We start from the raw sequence: 20,135 nt of genomic DNA on the forward strand, positions 1-20,135 counted from the left end.
GAAGAGGAAATAGAAGAAGTGAAAGAGGTAAAATATCTAGGCTATATGGTACAAAAAAACGGGAAAATGGGGAAACACCTGGATGAAAGATTCAAGAGAGCAATGATAGCGATGAAGAGGACTTGGGGCATAGGAGAAAAATTATTTAAAGAATCATTTGAGAGAAGGATGAGAATTTTCGCTGCACTGGTGGAAAGCGTAATTCTCTACGGGGCGGAAGTCTGGGGGTGGCAGAGGGAGGGGAGGCTGGAGAGGGTAAAAAGAAAGTACATTAAATGGATATTGGGGCTGGATAGAAACACGCCAAACTATGTAGTGACAGAAGAAACGAAGAGTGAAGAAGTAAGGGACAAAGCATTGGAAAGAGCAATGAAGTACGAAGAAGAAGCAAGAGTGTCAGAGAAAAAGATTGTGAGGAGGTGTATAGAGGAAATTGAAAAGAAGAAAAACACAGGGAGCGATTGGGAGAAAAAGAGGAGACAAACAAGAAACACGCTGGGGCTGGAGGGGGAGGAGATGGAAAGGATTAGGGAACAAGAGGGGGGAGAAACAAAGAAAATTTATAAAAAGTTAAGAGAGAGGCTGGAAGCGAAGAGAAAAGAAGAGAGAAAAGAACAGATAGAGGCTTCAAAATATAACCAAACGTACAAGGGCATAGTAACAGAAAAACTACCGGGATACCTAAGGGGTAGGAGGGGAAAGAAAGACCGAACGTTAATAGCAAGATTCAGGTGTGGAAATGAGAGTAGGGGAAGACAGACGTGGAGGCAGGAGGAAGAAAGAATGTGCAGAATATGTAAGAGAGAAGAGGAAACGATGGAACATGTGGTGGAGTGTGGGACGGGAGGAGGAACTAGCATAAAAGAAATTTTGGGAGAAGGAGGAGAGGGGCTAGCAGAATTGAAAAAGATAGTAGAAGAGAGGAGGAGAAGCGACGTGGAGAGAGAGCGGAGACAGAACGAGGAAGGGGAGAGCGGAAGAGAAAAAGAAGAAAACTAAAAAGAAACATAGCAATAAGGATGGGAAAAGATGCCAAAGAAAGGTGCAATGAAGACGGAAGAAGGATTTTTAGGTGTTAAGTTCTAGGTTAAGATGTAAAACAAAAAAAATGTAAATAGTTATAGTTTATACAAATAGAAGTAGGAAAATTTGTAAACCGGAAGCCATCCTAAGCCGCATAGGCAAGGATTATGAATAAATAATAATACTTTTCATTTTGTCTTGCCCTCAAAATATTCGCAACATCTGGAAAGAATATATTATAGTTTTATTTTCGTTTGATAATTGGCGAGAAAACGCTCTTTCGATTTCGCATCCCAGAATTATTTTTCTAATTATTTATGTATTTATTTACTTCAAGAGCGCTATTAAATGTTAGAACTAATACTTAAAATTTTTAAGTGCGAAAATAAAATCGAAAAAATAAGAAACAACGAAGTTCTATTTAAACTAATTCCGAAAGTATATTGATCTTTTAATTATTTATGTATTTGGTTACTTCAAGAGCAATACTAAATATTAATACTAAAACGTAAAAGTTTTAAGCAGCAAAATAAGATCTAAAAAATAACAAACAACGAAGTTCTATTCAAACTAATTCCCAAAGTAGCAAAAACCAGTCTTCGTTACGCGTAAACGTGTTTCACAGTATCGAAACGTTCGCGTTCGCAGCGTCCGAGTCCTGAGAAGTTCCGAGAACTATTTTTACCTCGTCTCGTGGGTTGCGCACAGCTAAGGGGAGGAGACTGGCCGAAAGGAGCCAATTGATAAATCGAAGGAGCCGAGAACAGAGCAATCTACTACAAGAACGATGGAGCCTGGCCAGCGGCCGGCTGGCAGACACGTGCACCATTTATACAACCCGGAGGAATTGTAGAACGAAAAGGATTCGCCATTGGCGAAAGGCGAGGGAAGACGGATCGACGACACCGCCGTACGTACCCGCAGTCGACGTCTTTCATACGTCAAAGCCAGGCTCATCTTTCCAAACTTCCCGAAACGTTGCCGGGCTTAGGATAATAGCCTAGTAAGTCACCACTTACGCCCTTCTTGATTGCTCCGCTCCTGCGACTGTTAATTCTGATAAAAACACCGACGCGGTTTATCTCAACTATGATAGCATAAGTATTCCGATTCAATTTTAAGCAATGATCTTAAAATATTGCGGACACAAAGTCTGAAAGCAGAGACTATAGTCTTAAAAATAACCATAAGCAGAAAATTGTAAAATCTTTTTACAGAAAGTTACAGAAATTTTATTAAATTTTCTATCAAAGTCGTGTTAGTTTAATTTTGTAGAATAGAGTCAAATTATTGTTCTTTACAATCAAAGGCGAGAATATAGGAATAATTTCTGTCTGTAACATAGCGCAGAGTATCAGCGGCAAAGCAAGGCTCGCGACAAAGAAATTAGACGCAGGGTTCGTTAGGTGTCGACGTAATTGATTCGGCTGATTCCTATTGGCGATTCAGCCGAAAGCACTCGTGCTTAATGAAATGTCGCAGATAAGGGCGAGACAAATGCCCGCGGCCGTTTATTGCCCGCGGTTTATTTCTATTTAATGAGGGCGCAAGCGTGACTTTCTTTGCGCCGCGATCAATTTACTTCGTCGCCGTGTGTGCCCAACGGGGCGATCGTAAATTTTTTTCCTTATCTTTTTTGTTCATTACCGGCCCCATTAATAAATCAATACATCAAGCGAGGCGTCGCGCTTGTTTCGCTTCATTCCTGCTCGATGCTCGTGAAAATAGAAAAAAATTAATTTTTCGTTAACTCGTCGAATCGTCGAAGACGTTCGATGGTTTCGGTGTATTCGGTTGTTCCCGGATCGATGGAAAGGGCTCCAGGAAACGTCGCGTCGGAAAGGGCTCCCTATTTGATTTCTGCCACGCTTTACATGCGACCGAAGCACAATTCAGTTCCATCGGAAGTTCTCGTCTACTACTTCCGCTATCTGGCTGCACCACGTCTGTCTGAGGTCCCGTCCCCGGCCCGTCTTCCATCCCGGCGAAATTTCTTATCCGTGTATATATTTATTCGACCCTACGGAGACCGTATGGCAATCCTTTCTCCGCGAGGAGACGTCTCGGGCGAAGGACGGGCGGCTCAATCTACAACGAAACGGGAAAACTAAATAATCTGTCGCATACCAGGCCGCGTTAAAAACCGCGATTTTCCCATTGCCCCTTCCCTCGAACGCTTTTCCTCTCCTCGGGGACCTTTTGAACTTCCTGGCGAAATGAAGGTGTTCGGTTGCCCAGCGAGTCACGTGACACGTGTTACGATCGTTAATGCAGGGATCTTCGCGTGAAATTAAAATTATTTGCGATCGTAGCGAGATGCAGAGGATACTGCATAGCATATAGAATTATTGTAGAATTATTGTCATAGGATTATTATAAATTTATCAAAATTATTGCAAAGAAATTGCTATTTAATTTCCGTCAACGTGGTCTCAAACATTGCGATTCTGCAGCTGCGAACTGCGTATCTCAAAGCGAATTGAAATAAATTATTAAGACGAGGACGGCATAAAGCGGCAGACCTAAGTTCGCATGATCGAGTAAAATAATTTTTCAGAAGCTCACGGATAAGTTCGGTAGCGCGGCGAGCTTCGCAATACAAATTACATCTTTCGCCGCGGCGACGAGCGAAATCATTCCCGGGGAATTCTGATTGCCACCACATGCGGGTGCGTTTAAAGTCGTACTAATTAACACGGCAGCGATTCAAGATGTCGGCGCTGCACGCCCGGAATGGGTTGAGACGGTGGAGAAGTCTTAAGACGGCGTGTTCTCTCCGGGGAGCCAAGTGTTAGGAGAATTAACAGCAACCCCTGATCTTGGCCCTCTATGCTATCTCCCTAATAATAAACTGGTAATTCCCAATGCCCCTATAAGTTACTCCCTTTCAACGCCACAATAACCTACGAGTGTTAAGACGTATTGTCTACCGGGTGTTCGTTGTTTGCTCTGCCACGCGCACGGCTCCCTGTATATTTGCTCCCTGATTGATAATTACCACCTATGCTATGTCCTGTTTTTTACCCACAGCTAATTGTTTCCACCTTTGTAATTACCTGCAATCGAGCGGGTTAGAATCACAGCGGCGTAATTTAGAAAATAATTAAAATGTTACAAAAACAAGCGAAACAGATGATAAAATTACTATGAATTAACTGAACTTTAAATTTTAACGAGAATAAATTTGACGAACAAACGATACACGTGTTACTAAAAAATAACACTTCTTATTTCTCATAGGCAGAAATAAATAACTTACGCTATTACGATACTGAATTAGTGTGGCTAAATTGTTACGTAATTGTTCACAGATCACATACTAAATTTGTTTCCTTTATGTTCTCGAAATACTAGCAAAGAAGACTTAAATATACAAAATGATAAACTCTTGTACAATTTCTTTTTATTGTGGAATTTTTTGAGTAATATTGCCTGTAGTTTAAATCGTAATTAAACATATACTTTATCGTTCCACCTTATGTCAATTAAATTTACTTACACGTGAGAGCAGATTGAATTTAATCGCTGAAAATATTGGAGACAAGCTATGCTTTCATCTAGAATTTATTTGCTGCCTTTCCACAATTCATTCGCTTTTGCTCGCACAAATCTAATTCCGATGCAGGTTGTCGATATCCTTCGCTGAATTGTTTATCGAATTTGCGAGGGTATTAATCGCGAGAAATTAATTGGAAGGTGAAAAAGAGGATCGCGTGCGATCGCCACGATGGAAATAAAACGGGGACGCGAAAAAAAAGGGAAATGACCGCGCGCGCGAGGATGGGCCGCGCAACGAAGTAACGCAGCAACACGCGGTTAACGAACCAGAATTGTTGATTAATCGACGGTTTCTAATTTATCCGGCGAAGTAAGCAAACACCGGGGCGGGGCAAGACAGAATTTCCAGATTCCTGAGCCAGGTTTACCGCGATAGAATATTGATGATCCACGCGTTTTGCATATGTACCCTCTTCCGGACATTTAGCGAAACTCCGTCGACCGGAAGGTAATTCGCAGTTCGAATGAATTCGTCATGATTTCGTGAGCAATGTTCACCCGTTACATCGTTACTGGCGGTGCTCACCTTCATCATAGACATCCACCGTGGCTTGCAAAGTACCTTGCTTTCGAGCCCCGGTTTTCGGGGGATGGTGTGGGGTGGGGTGTGTGGGAGGGGGTGTAAAACGACAGAAAGAGTGAGACAGCACCGAAGCGGGAGAAAATCAAAGAGAGAGCCGGAGAGGGAGATAACGCGAAAGAGAAAGAGAGAGGAAGAGAGAGAGAGGGAGGAAGAGAGAGAACGAGAGAGGGACTGGAAACTTTTGGCAGAAACACCGAACCTCTCGACGGAAACCGCTCGGATTTATGGGTGTAAATTTCTATCCAATAAGCACCAGGGACCCGAAAACATAGCGTAGCAAAATCGACGTCTGTCCCTCGCACGCCAGAATTTATCGCAAACAACATTTTGTATATGCTACTTTGCGCGTGTTATAAAATAACCTGAAATATTCGAAATATATTACTTTAGCATTTGTGTAAAAATTCGGGTCTTCAATTTTATGCGAGTCCAAACTGTCTGGCGATGATTATCGATCGGTTGAAAGTGGAAATTTAAATGATAAATAATTAACAGCGATTCTAAAATCTAAAACCATTTAGCTTCAATATCTTAGAATTGATTAGATTCTTTTTCATTATCAATGGTTATCGATTGTCATAAGTTCAAATGGTGGAAACCTAAAAAGACCTATTAATTCTTATTTTAAGATTTCTAATAAATCCGACAGTGGAATTTTATCATTTGCAACGAAGCTCGCGGTTTCCATGGGTTTTCTAAATTGATTTGTTTCCGTGGTGCTCGAGAATGATGTTCGTGGTCCGCGGGCCCGTTCACATACGTTTCTGATAAATCTAATCATGTTGCGGGGGAATGGGCAGTAAAAAGCAACGAGAGGCGTCTTATTGCGGGCGTAGGACTTGTTCTCTCCTGTATTTAGCCGGTGGGTATCTGCTTCGTAGATTAGGAACGAAGGGGGATAGTAACGGTGACCGATAAATTTTCTGGCGACTGTCTCTTACTTGTAATTAAACGCACAATTTAAACGGGCCGTTAACGTCACCATGCCCAAACCAAAGTGTCTTCTCCTGGGTAAGTGTTCTTAGAAACCTGGCCTAATACCGGGATCAATTGGACGGTGTAACAGGCCGTGTAGACAAGCTGTTGCTACCACTAATTTCGCCAGGCTAATTCTTCCAAGGCGTCTATGCAAAGAAATCTATGCATTCGTTCAACCCTAATCTCTCCAATGAGGTAATCGATACTTTCCGATTTTATATAGCCTTAAGTGACACATGATTTAGTTTCACTATGACTGTAATGAAATTCTATTAGGTAAAAGTGCAAGGTGAAGGTAAAAATGCCTAATACCATCTAAGAATGCTTGGACGACTACAAGCGCCCGGCAAAACTTATGTCCTAGAAGGAACCAAATTGCTTAGCGAAATTGTATGTACGGTAACTCAGGGAACCTAGATTAAAACGATAATGTTGAAGCGTGAGTGCTCAAATGTATACAGTTTAATTTAGAAATGTATTCTATACAGTACAATTATATGTTATCCTACAGACTCTACCCCTAAAAGTGGTCGCTAATTGTTCTTAAACAGATCTTACGATTATAACTTGTAATTTACAAGGTATGAAAAATAATTATGTAAATAAAGTAATCCTGCATTTTTCATGTGCTACTCCTAGAAAATTATTCTCCTGTAAAACTTAAAATTATCTTCTATAAATTGTCGAAGCTATTAAATCAAGATCTCCGTCTAGTTTGCTAAATTCTTTTGCACCAGGCTTAGAAAACTGTGCAAACACCTTACCCAAAGAAAATTCAAGTTAACAGACTCTAAACAAGGGGTTCGAACGACGTAAACGGCGATGAGAATCACGGATTGGAAATGAAAAGGAGAACCAATCGCGTGTGTCTGACATGCAACGACAATGGCCTCTGTCAGCGATTTATCATAGAAGAAAAAAGGAATACACGATTTCATTAGGCATGCATATAAACGAAACACTCTCCTAATTACAGCATTGTGGCAACCCACGCCACGTACCAGTCGAACATCTGCGATCCATCGTGACGGATAAATCACCTTGGGACCACCCTCCAATCGCGTCTCGACCATCGCCTTGCATATAGACAGTTACTAATGAGCCAACCCCATTTAATTAACCGTATATAGCTTCGACACAACTGCCAGACTATTTCCCGGTTAGCACACCACGCGTTATCCGTTCTCTTCCAATGCAGCCCTTCTTTCAGGCCCGATGCCCGAATGCGTTCTTGCCCGTTCTCGCATCTGTTCGGGTAATTTTTAATCATTCATGCGGCACCACGAGAACATTACGATTTATTGCTTTACAGTGGAATACGCGTAATCTGAACTAATAAATGAACCGAACAGTTTTCGTAGTCAATTTTACTTGTAGGCAATGGGATAATAGAGGAGAAAACGTTTTCGATAAATGTGAAAAGAACAAAATAGATTAAATACAGTTTAGTATTTAATCGCGTCGTTATTTAATTGATAAAATAGAGAGTTAAAAATTAAAATACAGAGTTTGAAATTAAAATAGAGAAACCACAAATTAAAATAGAGAAACCACAAATTAAAATTTCTGATATAAGTTATTCTTTCGATTGTAGAATACGTGGAGAAGTATAAAATCCACTATGTTAATTGCAAGTAATTACAGTTAAATAAAATGGTATTTATTCTCTTAATAAATTGAATGATCAGTTAATAATGGAACGGTATGCGTAAACGTGCCAGATGTTTGCAGACAATCTGTAACAGCGTTCTGATAAGGAACACTTGCTGTGACTTGGGAAACGATTTGCGAATTCAACAAGTTTATCGCGAGTTACGTAAAATTGGCTACTGCTGCATCTGCGATAAGGGAAAAAATAATCTAGCACTACTTCACTTTGAAGCACTCGGGAATCAAAAGGCCTCCGTGGCGCAATCGGCTAGCGCGTTCGGCTGTTAACCGAAAGGTTGGTGGTTCGAGCCCACCCGGGGGCGAATACTTTTGATTTTAAACATTTAGACGAGCTGTGTTGCAGCGAGCTCACCATTGCTTGAAATAGTTAGCTGAATATTTTTGCGGACAGTAAAAATTACGATAGAGAAATAGTAGTTTACGATCGACATAAATAATTTCTATTTATCGAGATGGATACTAATATAATTTATGAGAGGGTGGCTTTATTCTTGCTTGAAATAATAATAACAATACTTTGAAACGAAACTATCTACACGGAAAAATATAAGATAATGTTCTTGTCATTTATTAGAGTAACAAGTAATTTATGAGATAAAGAGAGGTGTGTATATTTTATAATATTAATTGTACATGCAGTAATGTTTGTGGATACAAATATTCATATGTAAAACATTACAAGTTATTTAACAATAAAGAATTTAAAACATAAAAATTATATACGTTGTATGTACGAATACACATACAAAAATATAATTTTTAATGTTGAGAACAAATGAACTATGCATAATCCATTATAAAAATGTACATGGTTTACCTGTTTCTCAAAAAATTAATGTACTACTAATATATGCAATAATAGATCTCAATAAAGAGTCACCAGAAAAATATCACGGAAACCTCAATATTCTTATCTTGAAATTTGTAGAAGAATAAAGGAAAGTTTATGAAAAGAAGTTGGGGGTATGATTTGTTGTAAATATATTGGAATGAATTATCAAAAATATATAATTATTTGTTGAAAAATTCATAATGAAATACAGTAATTAGAAAAATGGTTTTCACCGGCGCCGTGGCTTAGTTGGTTAAAGCGCCTGTCTAGTAAACAGGAGATCGAGGGTTCGAATCCCTCCGGGGCCTTTGAAGCAATTGACAATTGTCTTGTAAAATTGCTTCGAATGTTAATTTTTTTAAAATAATTCTAGCTCTACGTAGAAGAGAATTGTTTAAAATATTCTAAGGATCAAATTAAATAAATTATCAGAATTTTTTAGCGATGGAAGAACCTTTAGGAAGGATCTTTCGTTATTTAAATAATCAAATGCTTACCTGAAGCCTTATGAAATTCCTAATGTACCAATGTGGTATCATTCGTCCTGAAAAAATCAATATTAATATTATTATTTCTTTAATTTTATTTTAAACAGATATATTACCACCTAACACATTTTCTTGTTTATATAATACTTATTACAATTTATGATTGCTTGTAAATTAATTGCAAATCTTTATTTAAGTTTGTATCTTTATCACAGGATACCACAGATTATATTATAAAAATGAGAACGAGAATCTCTGTTCATCTACTGAAAAAAATGGCACAAATCAATACGAAATTAAAAATGTTAATTGTTGTGTTGTTAATACAGACGTTTCCTTCTGTTTCATAAATGTGCATATACTTGATTCGTATATGCAATTAACCTATACTTTATATGCGTAAAATTTCATAGTTTACGAAATAGACTATACCTAGAACAAACCATCGGGCCGCCATATTTAAATCGTTCTATGCAGATAGCAAAATAAATATCATTTGAGTAATATCATAGAACTCTCATGATTCTGATATTACATAACACCAGAAACAATCAGTATCTATTTTTCTTTATTATTTAAACCAACATCCCCAGAACTTCAGCGGGAAAATGGATTCCGTGCAGTGCTGCCAACCGACGTCGTTATTCGATTGTTGGCTGCTCCATACGGCAGCGTTCAGGCCGAGAACTTCGTTATTGTTTGGTACTTTGCGCACCGTTTTAACCTCAATCTCCGAAGAAATGAGTGCGTACACGGATCCGTTGCAATTAAATGAAATACCAGTGTTCCGGCAGTTGAAGAACAATATGCCGAAGAATGTAAAGGACACACGGAACATTATAGAAATTCGTGACAACGTGATATACGCGTGGGACGCGATGGAATTCTCTTTGCTGACGTTAAATCTTGGGGTGTATCGTAACAAGAACGCAAAAATCACCGGTTATCAGGTAAGCAATTAATTCTTACTTATTTAATGAGCAAATCATTCTTTATGTACACCGTAACGGTGCGTGTGCGCCTAACCTCTACAGCGGTCGAAGCAGACCGCGCAGGCGTCTATTTTTTCCTTGCGATTTAAATTCAAACGATGCATAGGTGTTAGTATTATGTTTGCATTACACGCTCCAGTTTATTGAAATTTTGTACGGTCTTGTAGAACGATATTTCCTACTGTAACGAGGCGAAAGGAAATGAAAAAAAGAAAAGCTATCGACCGGTATTGTAGCCGATTTTGGACCGATCGATAATCGGCTGGACTGCGACCGAAACTTCGCAAAGCGTCGAGAACGCGGCAGACTGCTTAGTTACCAATTTGTTTATTAACCGCTCATGGCTAGCAACGAGGCAGTATAAATAAGAGGATCTTGGTTAGATCGATGCTACACTTGTGAGAGAGGACGAGGTAAGCCACGGCCGCTCACAGGGAAGGGAGAGGACGAGGTTAAGACAATCTCTAGTCCTTACACTACTTTATTTCATAGCTGAAATTGATTGAATATTTTCAATCCATGATACTTATTTCATTAATCATACAGAGTTAACAAGATTTGTTAATAATGTACAGAATAAATGTTGAACATTCTAGGAGTATGCTTTACTTTTATATTTTTACTCTTTAGTTCTTTTAGTACAATAAAAAGTACTTCAGACACTTTTTTAATATTCTTATGAGTAAAATGCGGAGAATACAGTGCGGGCATTTATCAATTTAAAAATACTGTTGCAGTATTTTCAACTGATCTAAATTCTTAACAAAGCAAACAAATATCTGTGTAGTCACAGATATGAGATATGGAGACGAACGAATTTTTTCGGTAAAAATAAGAAAAGTTTTTCAGTAGAAATGAAAAATGTTAGTGGACAGTAGAGAGAGAGAGAGAAAGAGGCGAGGTTCTTCAGGATTCTCCCTTATCAAATCAACGGGTGAACGAGCGATGATCGGTCCCTGAAGGGAGAGAAGAACCGGACCCTCCCTGAGACTCTATCCCCCTCGAGCTCTTTATCTACCTAGCTACGAATACCCATACGTAACCGGGTTGAAGGGTCTGAATTTGCATTTTATTCGCAGTTGCGGACCGCGCGGGTCCGTGGGTAACGTTCCTCCGCGGCACGGACATTTATTTTAATTAAATTACTCCGGAGCGTCGAACAACCCATTTCCTATAAATTATCCCCTCACCGGTCTTTTGGTCTTTCGTGGCCGCGGCCGCGCCAGCCACCCGAACCCCCCTCCCTCCGCAACCCCAAACCCTGGTGGTGCGCGCGAGCGCAAGCTCGGTCGCTTGGCCAAGCATTAATGTACCCGCTGATCCCGCGGTGCCATTGAAATGAAATAAAAGCACAGGGCGAGAACGAAACGTTCTGCAGGCCATTCTCGGCGGGCCAGCGCGAACGGCGCGGAGTCCTTCCCTTTCATTTACCTCGTGATCATTTTCCACTAGCGCGCGTATGCACCTACACCGATTAACCCGCGGGACGCGCGTGCCCTCGCCACGGCACCCCCTATGTATTGGTATCGCGAACCATAATTTAACCGACGCTTAATCGTCCCGAAATCAAAAGTTCGCCGGAGAAAACGCTTTCGCGGTAATCGTCGTTAAGCGACACACGCCCGGTTAATGGCTCGACGCGGTTATCGGGCAACTTCTACTTAACCGACCTCCTGCGAATGCTAAATCCTTCTTGTCTGACAATTCGTATCTCGCCGGGGTATACGTTCCTCTGTCGACGGCTCCTTTTTTTTTTTCATGGAATAGAGGCTTTTAGGGAGACTGGCGGAACTGGTTCTCGAGCTTTCGAGTTGCTACCGGTTTGGAAGTATCTTCGGGAGGGCTGCGAGGTCGTAGGATCTCTTCTCGAGACGTATTGTAAGCTAAGAGGATATTCTAGTGATCGATATTCTTAACTTTATTATAATTTCTATCATTATAATGTCATCATGACAAATGTCCCTTTCCACAGTAGAGAGTCTCTTAGTAGACCCAGGACGTCTCAGCTGGCCAAGCTGAAACCCGAATTCGCCAATCCAGATCGAACCAGGTGTCACGCTCCGTGACGATCCCAGGAAGCTTATCGAAATCGCCTCCGGATTACAGTTGTTCCGAGGCGTTTTTCTGAGAGAGTCAATTGAATTGAAGAATCGCCGTTGGGTCCCAAGAGGCACTTTACGGGGCGGCCGGTGCATGCGCGTTGCCGGCTGAAATATCGGTCGTAAATAATAAAAGTTAGCGAGGTTCCTCCCTGGCGCGCACGGCGGGACTTTAAACCGGAAGATAGGTGTCGCAGGATACGGACGAGGTAGAGTAGAAAGGGGGGGAGGAGGAGGTGGAGGAGGGTGGCGGCGATGAGGAGGGCGAAAGAGGCGGCGCGGGGCAGCATCGGTGGTACGGGGTGGAGACAAAGACGCGCTATTGTCAACCGCTCCGCCATCGGAACCACCATCCGCCGCGGGAAACTTTGAATCATTTTTATTGCATAGAGTTATCTTTGTTACCAGCGGAACGAACGTCTAAACGCGTCCCTCTCTGTCCCTTTCTCTGGCGGTGCTCTCCCTCCGTCTTCCTTCCCCGTTCGTACAGGTTATTCCCTCCCGTCGTTCGCCCTGGCCTTTCTACTAGCCGCCGCCAACCGCCCCCCTGTTCCGTCCCCTGCCCACCCACCCCACCCCGCCGCCCCCCTCAACCCTCACGTCGACGAGAGACCGCGCGTACCCGCACACCCTTTTTGTTCTTCTCGCTCGACGCGAGATAATACGAACGAGGAAGCGTTCACACCCCTTTGGCTGCCCAAATGGAATAAGTTCTTTAATTCGCGAATTTACCGCCCGCTCTAACGAATCGCCCAGCCCCTGTCGCCAAGATAACGCCGCTTCTTCTGAAACTGCTACCTTGTTACCTTCGTTTCGAATTCTTTTCCTACCGCGCGATAAACTACGACGATGATCTACGCCCGGGAATAATCGCGCACACCTACCCCTCCCCTCGGCGACGCGCCACTCCAAATAGCCATAAGTCATCCGGAAAACTACAGGAAAGAGGATGAATATACGTTACGCCTCTGGCTTCTACTCGCTGCCTTGTTCTACGCAGTCTTCTGCTCGCGACATCAACTTTGGAGGCTTTTAGGGCAATACGATAGAAAATAAAATTGACGCCCCGGAGTCGTGTACTGAAGCATCTTAAGTCTTCGTTCTTAAATTTCAAACTGATACTTGATGTTAGATGATTAACCCTTGGAGCCAGATATAGAAGGCTTGCTTTTTATGTCATCGCGATAGGGGATGAAAATCCGGTAACGTGAAATGTTAATACCAGACGATCAGTCCTCCTTCTTGAGTATATTACTGGGGTGAAACGGGGGAACAGAGCGGTCATCCGAGGTGTCAGCATTATCGCGCGCCGGCCACCGGTTAATTATATTTAATCAATACTTCTTGCCGCGTATATTATTCGACGCACAATGGCCGGCCTTACAATTCGCGGCAAGCAAACGCGAGGGGGGGGATGAAGGAGGGCGGGTCGGTGGTCCCGTCAGTTCCTGGACACAGGTTAGGCGAGCCCCGCGCGTGGAAGTATACGAGGAGGTAGCTCGAGCAATAAAATTCACGGGAAGTGTTTTACATTGGTGGCGCGGGGGCCGGCGTGTGTGCACCGTGGACAGGGGTGCCAGGGTGAGAGGAAGCCTCGACGAATTTAGTAAGTGGCGGACAATGGCTTTTGTGGTAGACATGGGCCAACTCTCACACCCACTCTCTCTCTCTCTCTCTCTCTTTCTCTCTCTCGCCCTCTCTTTCTCCCTTCTGGTATGCGTATTTCGTTCTAGCGCGGATACATTTTCTCTGCCGGCCCCCGTGGCTTTTCTTTCTCTGTCGGCGGCCCCCGACCTTCTCTCTCTCTCTCTCTCTCTCTCTCTCTCTCTCTCTCTCGCTCGGCCCGGGCGGTGTCACGCGGTTTAGAAATGTGTTAGGGAAGGCGAAACTTAGCGTTGAAAGAACGAGGAAAGAGCGTCCCTCGACTCCTCTATTAGCAGCCGCATATGCGCCCGAGAATGGCCGGCCACTAAGGGGTAGGGAGGGGGGGGGGGGGGGGGGGGGGGGCAGAAATTAAGGCGGGCTATTCGGGATTTTCTGGAATATGAATCAGGGTTGCATTTCCAGAGTATGCAGATTGAACCACCCCCGTCTTATCGCCGCGCCTCATCAAATATTTATTCTGTGGACTTTGGGTCCACCCTCGTTTTTTTTTTAAAAGTTAGCAAATTGTCCACGAAGTTGCCTCCGTGCTCGCACGATAGTACCGAATGTAAATACGGAGGCAACCCGAATTCGCTATTGTGGAGGAACACGGTCTTACAGCTCAATCTAGGCGAACTAAATTAGCCAGAGTTTTAATCGTGATTATTCGACCTAATTTTTAAAAAAAATGTAGAACCTCTGAAATGTGATCTCATCGTCATACGAACAGGTTTCACATGTTAACAAGTTAGGCTAAGAGGAAACACGTGTTGTACTTTAGTTCATCCCACGCGGCAAAGAGAATCTTGGCGAGATTTGTTCCCGTATTTATGTATATCGCGTATCTTTGTCAATAAGAATATCCAGCGCGAGGGTGTGCGGTTCCTCTGGACGCAACCACCTGTCCGGCGACTTACGCGCGGCCGCACACATAAACTCGGCAAATCTTGCGGAATCCACGAGTCTAGTTCCCCGGGCCGAGAGAACCAGCGTCTTTATCTCCCTCTGGAAGTCGTGTACGAGAACAACGTGGTCCATTGTCAAACCCGCCCGTTAAAATACGAAACGCCCTTCGTCTTGGAAGGAACCGAGCGTGCACGCAACGTCGTCGTCCCCCCCTTTCCTACCGTATCCTCTATTATCGCCGCTTGTATAGCCTATAAGCGTGAAAGGGCTGCAACTCCCACAATGACAATAATTCTGTGCTAATTACCCCTTCTGGGGGCTTTCTTGGGGCTTCCCGCTCGTCCCTTATACTTTATGCTATCTGCGAATCGTTCGCTGATTTTCCTCCGATTCCTCTGGCTTATAGCATTTTATGTAAAAATATGGATTTGAAATTAATTCTTGCTACGATAATTATTTCAATCCAAGCTATGTCAGTATTAACATTATTTTCGAACAATAATTTTAGCGATGGCTCAGAGTCATCGTTCGACTGCAAAGGATTAATGTGGTGATCCAAGATTGCATCAATCGAAGACTGCTTGCATCAGAAATTCAACCAAGCGTTTCGGTGTGCAATTAAACAAAAAACGAATAGCAAAATGAATAAGCTTCTATTAAGGATTTCGCAGAACGCGGCTATACATTTTTTAAGACCACTTCCTTGAACCTTGACCTCGCCGAGATAACGCGCTGTTCTTACGAGGCAACAAAAATATTTACACCCCCGCCCGCGGACTTCCAGAAGCGATCCGGGGGCTCTGAGACAATGGATGATCCCTTCGCAGTGGATCAAGCAGGGGTGTTTCCGAGAAAAAGAAACCCTCAATCGGCCGGAGTATCCGATGTAACGTTCGCCGGCGAACGAGGGTCGAAGTCGTGCCGGCGAAGTGGCTCACGTTCCGCAGGAGGGTGGGGGAGGGGGTGGCTTTGTCAGCCCTACAATACCTTGGCAAGCTAATGCATTTCCTTTACAGTTTTAATGGGCATTCATAACTAAGTTTAATAATACCGGTAGGAGGCCAGCCGTCGTGGTTGCATATCTAATAATTCCACGGTTCTACCTCGCGCAGGAAGTGGCACAGCAGCACGGATTTTAGTGGTGGCTGCTCGAGTTCATCCCCTACCCTCGTGCTCCCAGCGCACGTTCAACGCTCGTCTCTTTCTCGCGCCCTCTTTTCCACCCCCGCGCTTCTCGCCGCCCTCTACGGCTTGGTCCTGCCGGGCCAAGATTTCCTGAATTTCAGTGCCCTGACTTCTTTTACGATGCTCGACGCCTTTGACGCGCCGATCATTTTCTTCGGTAATTTCGAATCGAATTTTGGAAACAAAAGTGGAGAATCATTTCTCTGCTTCTGCGATCTTTCAAGGGTTGTTTTTAGAAATCTGTTAGGTATTCTTACAGGTCTCTTGGGGTGTCGCGCACCCCACGCGCCGCATTATGTCGCTTTAAGTAACCCGGTCCAGAGTTAAAATCGCTACCGGGGTCATCGTGACTGCAGTATAGTTTATACTTAGATGAACATCAGGAATTATATATTAAGAAGAAGGTGGAGAATTTCTGAAAAGTGATGACAATCACCAACGACGATTTAACGAATTTGAAGAAATTGTTCCTTCGAAATATTTCAACGGAAAAAGTCTCGTTAGCCGATCGTTACCCGCGAGTCTCCCGAAATTTGGTTCTCGCGCCCGTGTAAGAACTAAACGGCGAACAACAATTTCCCGGATTGCCGACGGGACGAACGAGCCGGCCATTTGCGTTTCAAATGGCGTTAATCGCCATCGTCTTGACAATCAGAGCGGCATCGCCCGCGAACGTCTTGGGCGGGCGAGCGCGATCGAGGCCCGGTAATTCATACGGCCTTGAATGGGAAAACTTTCGCCGGTGTTTCCACTGACTTAATCACCCCGAATCAAGTACAAGGAGGATTGGCCGGGTGGCCGGGCGGGTCGTTGGGCGGGTATCCTGGTAGCGAGAAGAGGTTCCGGCACAGCCAGGATATAATGGCGTTTTGGTTGTGGACCAAGATATAAATCCCAGCACCGTTATGCGGCATAGAGCACCATCTTAGCTTGGTCTTCGCCGCGTCGCGTCGCCCGGAGCCGGCGCGGCGCGGTCTCTAATAAATAACCGAGAGACAATGGACACTGTCCAAAACACGGTAGATCTTGCGCCTTTAACTTGGGTACCAAGTCTTAACCCCTGGCGCACACCCCCTCCTGTCCCCCGCCCTCTCAGGGCAAAGCGTTCCGCTTCCACCCTCCTTCCATTTTCTTCGGGTCTCTCGCCACCTCTGCGAAGGACCGCACAGAGCCCTTCCTCTTCGACCAAACAGCTCCGCGAGAGGCAAGTCGCCACCCACACCCCGCGCTGTCTCCTCTCCTACGTGAACCTCCTTCCCCCTCCCCTCTTCTGCCGCGGGAATTATAATGTTTGTTTCTAACAAATTACCATGATAATGCCCCGGGCGTCGCGCGGCGAGACCGTGTCTTCGGTAGCACACTTAAATTACGCGACTAGAAACAACGCCGCCGGTGGCGCCGAGAACGCGACCGGAACATCAGCAATGCCACCTCGACAGTGGGAGATTCCTCGGGTGGTAGTTGTAATGTTAATTAGCCACTTACCTAACCGTACACCCGTTGACAATCGGCGACACCGCGCGCCCCCGTGTTTCGCGTGCCTGCCGACCGACCAAGGACTCTCCGAGACGCCGGAGATCTTCAACGTTCGATTCCTTTGGAAACGAGTCGCTGATTCTGCGATTTCATTTTAGAGAGACTCGAAGTATTTGTGTTTTGAGTGCTGAAGGATATCTTTTAACAGTAGCTGATATTAGCTGATATTTATGCCAGGTGGGAAAGAGAAAAATTTTGAAGTTTTTGAAGTTGAAACTAAAATTTTGAATTCGTTAAATTTTTATTATTTTTTAGCTAGGAATAAAGTACAATGGCAGCTTTATCGAAAATTTGCTGTCTCATTTTATTTGCTGTCTGCCATTAACGCGATATACACAGCGAAGCTTAAAAAACGAGTAAATACCTTTTAGCTAGTCACTCGTATAAAATAAATAATTTAATGAAGAATAATAAAGTATATAACCTTCTTAACCAGTTAGCTGTATTTCACGAGTGTGTTTGTCATGGTGGAATTGCAACATTTTGTGTTGTCACGAGCATGCTCGTAACAAACAACTAACCCTCGGACAGCAGGCTAGAACTGTACTATTAACAATGCCGACGATGCTGACAATTCTGAACTTTATTCAGTAATTTTTCAAAACGTACTTGCAAAGGTATTTCTTATAGACTTATTAGACTTTTTATCATTCCTAATGTAGTATCCAATTTATTTTAATTAATTGCCCAAAAACGCCTTGTCTGCAGAGGGTCGCTATAGAGAAATAATTGACAATAGCAGTATCCCATACGCGAAGTAATCGCTGCACAACCTATTCCCTAAAATCGTTTATAAATTTGTAAACTACACACACACAGCGTATTACATAGTTTAGCGAAGTTTAAATCTCTCGTCGAACGTCAAAACGACTGGCCACAGTGTCACCGGCGCGAAAATTCCGTGAAAAGAAAAACCGCGTTTCGGTTTCGATCGAAAAAAGCTGATTCGCGCGGCGTCCGCGATATTATTATTGTTCCGGAGGATAAATTGGTATACGGGGTCGTAGATTTTCGGCGACGCGGGTTACCACGGCCCGGGGACCCCCGCGCCATCGTTATTCGCCGACACGTTGAGCTGCCGCAGCTCCATAAAAATTACGTCGAAATCTACGAGCAACGACGTAATACTTTTCACATTTTCGAGCGGACGGACCGGGAGAGGGGGTGGAGGAGGCGGTCGGGCCATTATGTTGGAGTGCTGCGAGGCCGCGAAGGCGATAAACTTTATTTTCCAAAATCGTCCCCGGTCGCGAGCGCGCGAGAGTCCGACGCGTGTGCTACCCCGTGCGTGGATCTCTCTCTCTCTCTCTCTCTCTCTCCCTCCCCTCGTCGTTACGATCGCGATAACCCGCGTCCGTAGAAACGTACGAGGGATGCCAGAGGATTCCCTCTCCTGTCCGGCCGTCACCTACGCTCAGACCAACGGAAAAAAAATTGTCGAACGCATATATTTGTTCTGTGTCTGTGCTCCGCATGTTTTTTACCCCTTTCCCCCGGTGCCTCCTCCTTTTTTTCCCGCGCGCGCTATTGTTGTTCCGAGGGTACGCGACGGAGACACGAGGTGCTACGTGAAAACCTAGTCGAAATAATATTCGTTCTCGCGACGCAACGACGGAACCATAATCCCGTCGATTCGACGACCGCGCGCCGAGTTTAAATTCAGGTACGCGCCGGTTTGACGATTAATTGACTGTTCCGACGCGCGACACGTCCCCGCGAACGTTTACATATGAAACTGGATCTGTCGAACACGCTTCGTAAATTTGCGTCACGCGAATCTTTTCGACGACAACGTTAAAACCTTTCGTAAACCATTAAAATCTCGTTGAATTCTTGTGCAATAATAGTTAAGCTCTATCTATGGTCGTTGCGGCTTTTGAATCTCATTGTTAAAAAATATAGTTTAAGTCATTGAAGAATTTCACTAATAATTCCCAATACTTCGCAGATTAAATGAAATCATTGAAGACATAACAAAAATTATGCTTAATTAATTATAATATATAATAGTAATAATAAATTAAATAATATATACTTCCATACCGATATCATAATTAATTAATATTATAATTCCCTACCATACATCATAGATTACATAACAGATGAATTAAACAGTACTAGAAGAATTTCTGAATCGAAATATTTAATATTAAAAATGTGCTCGATGCCTGACTTCCTTCTCGAATTGCAAATTGATTTTTGTACCCCGTCGAAAGCGTTCTTTAAAGAACGGCGCTGCTTTTATACACCGTTGCAGAGCTCGGTCGTCGTAAAAGTTTCGTTAAGCTTACACGGCCCGTGTAACCAGCCGTAACTGCGAAAAAAGTCGAGCAAGTTTGTTACTTTATCGACACTGTTTTATTGAAAAGCCGACGCAGGCTACGCTTTTATTAGAAATCCGCGACGAAAGTTTTTCAATAGGTACGTTCCATCGCGTTGACGCGACCATACTAGAGCAGGGGGAGAAATGTGTTTGGGAATGTTAACGCGGCACCCAGATTTTCATTGGTAGCCCAATTGTGCCGAACAATCACCTGTTTACGATTTTTTGTTCGCGAAGATCGGAACGTAAACGAATTTATATTTATACATAACCTATACGCGATGGGATTTTGATTACGCGAAAATTAAATGTGTCGA

The 20,135-nt window shown here is 43.5% G+C and overlaps 1 protein-coding gene and 2 non-coding genes across 4 annotated transcripts in view; all 3 read left to right on the top strand.

Annotated features, from left to right (window-relative positions):
- Nucleotides 1-8,041: 8,041 nt before the first annotated feature.
- On the top strand, nt 8,042-8,115 carry Trnan-guu (transfer RNA asparagine (anticodon GUU)). The gene has a single exon. It is a non-coding gene; the product is annotated as a tRNA-Asn (tRNA).
- A 764-nt stretch (nt 8,116-8,879) lies between these two features.
- Nucleotides 8,880-8,953, top strand: Trnat-agu (transfer RNA threonine (anticodon AGU)). The gene has a single exon. It is a non-coding gene; the product is annotated as a tRNA-Thr (tRNA).
- An 866-nt stretch (nt 8,954-9,819) lies between these two features.
- Nucleotides 9,820-20,135, top strand: part of LOC144467705 (nuclear pore complex protein Nup88-like) — a 29,103-nt gene continuing 18,787 nt past the window's right edge. The window contains exons 1-2 of one of the 2 annotated variants that reach the window (XM_078176623.1): nt 9,820-10,083; nt 10,293-10,682. In XM_078176623.1, coding sequence (XP_078032749.1) covers nt 9,874-10,083; nt 10,293-10,361 — 279 coding nt within the window. In that variant the 5' untranslated portion in view covers nt 9,820-9,873 and the 3' untranslated portion in view covers nt 10,362-10,682. Of the gene's footprint in view, nt 10,084-10,292; nt 10,683-20,135 lie in introns of those variants that run through there. The other variant, XM_078176629.1, reaches the window with a different exon arrangement.

The sequence above is a fragment of the Augochlora pura genome, chromosome 1 (genome assembly GCF_028453695.1).
Source record: "Augochlora pura isolate Apur16 chromosome 1, APUR_v2.2.1, whole genome shotgun sequence".
Classification (NCBI taxonomy): Eukaryota; Metazoa; Arthropoda; class Insecta; order Hymenoptera; family Halictidae; genus Augochlora; species Augochlora pura.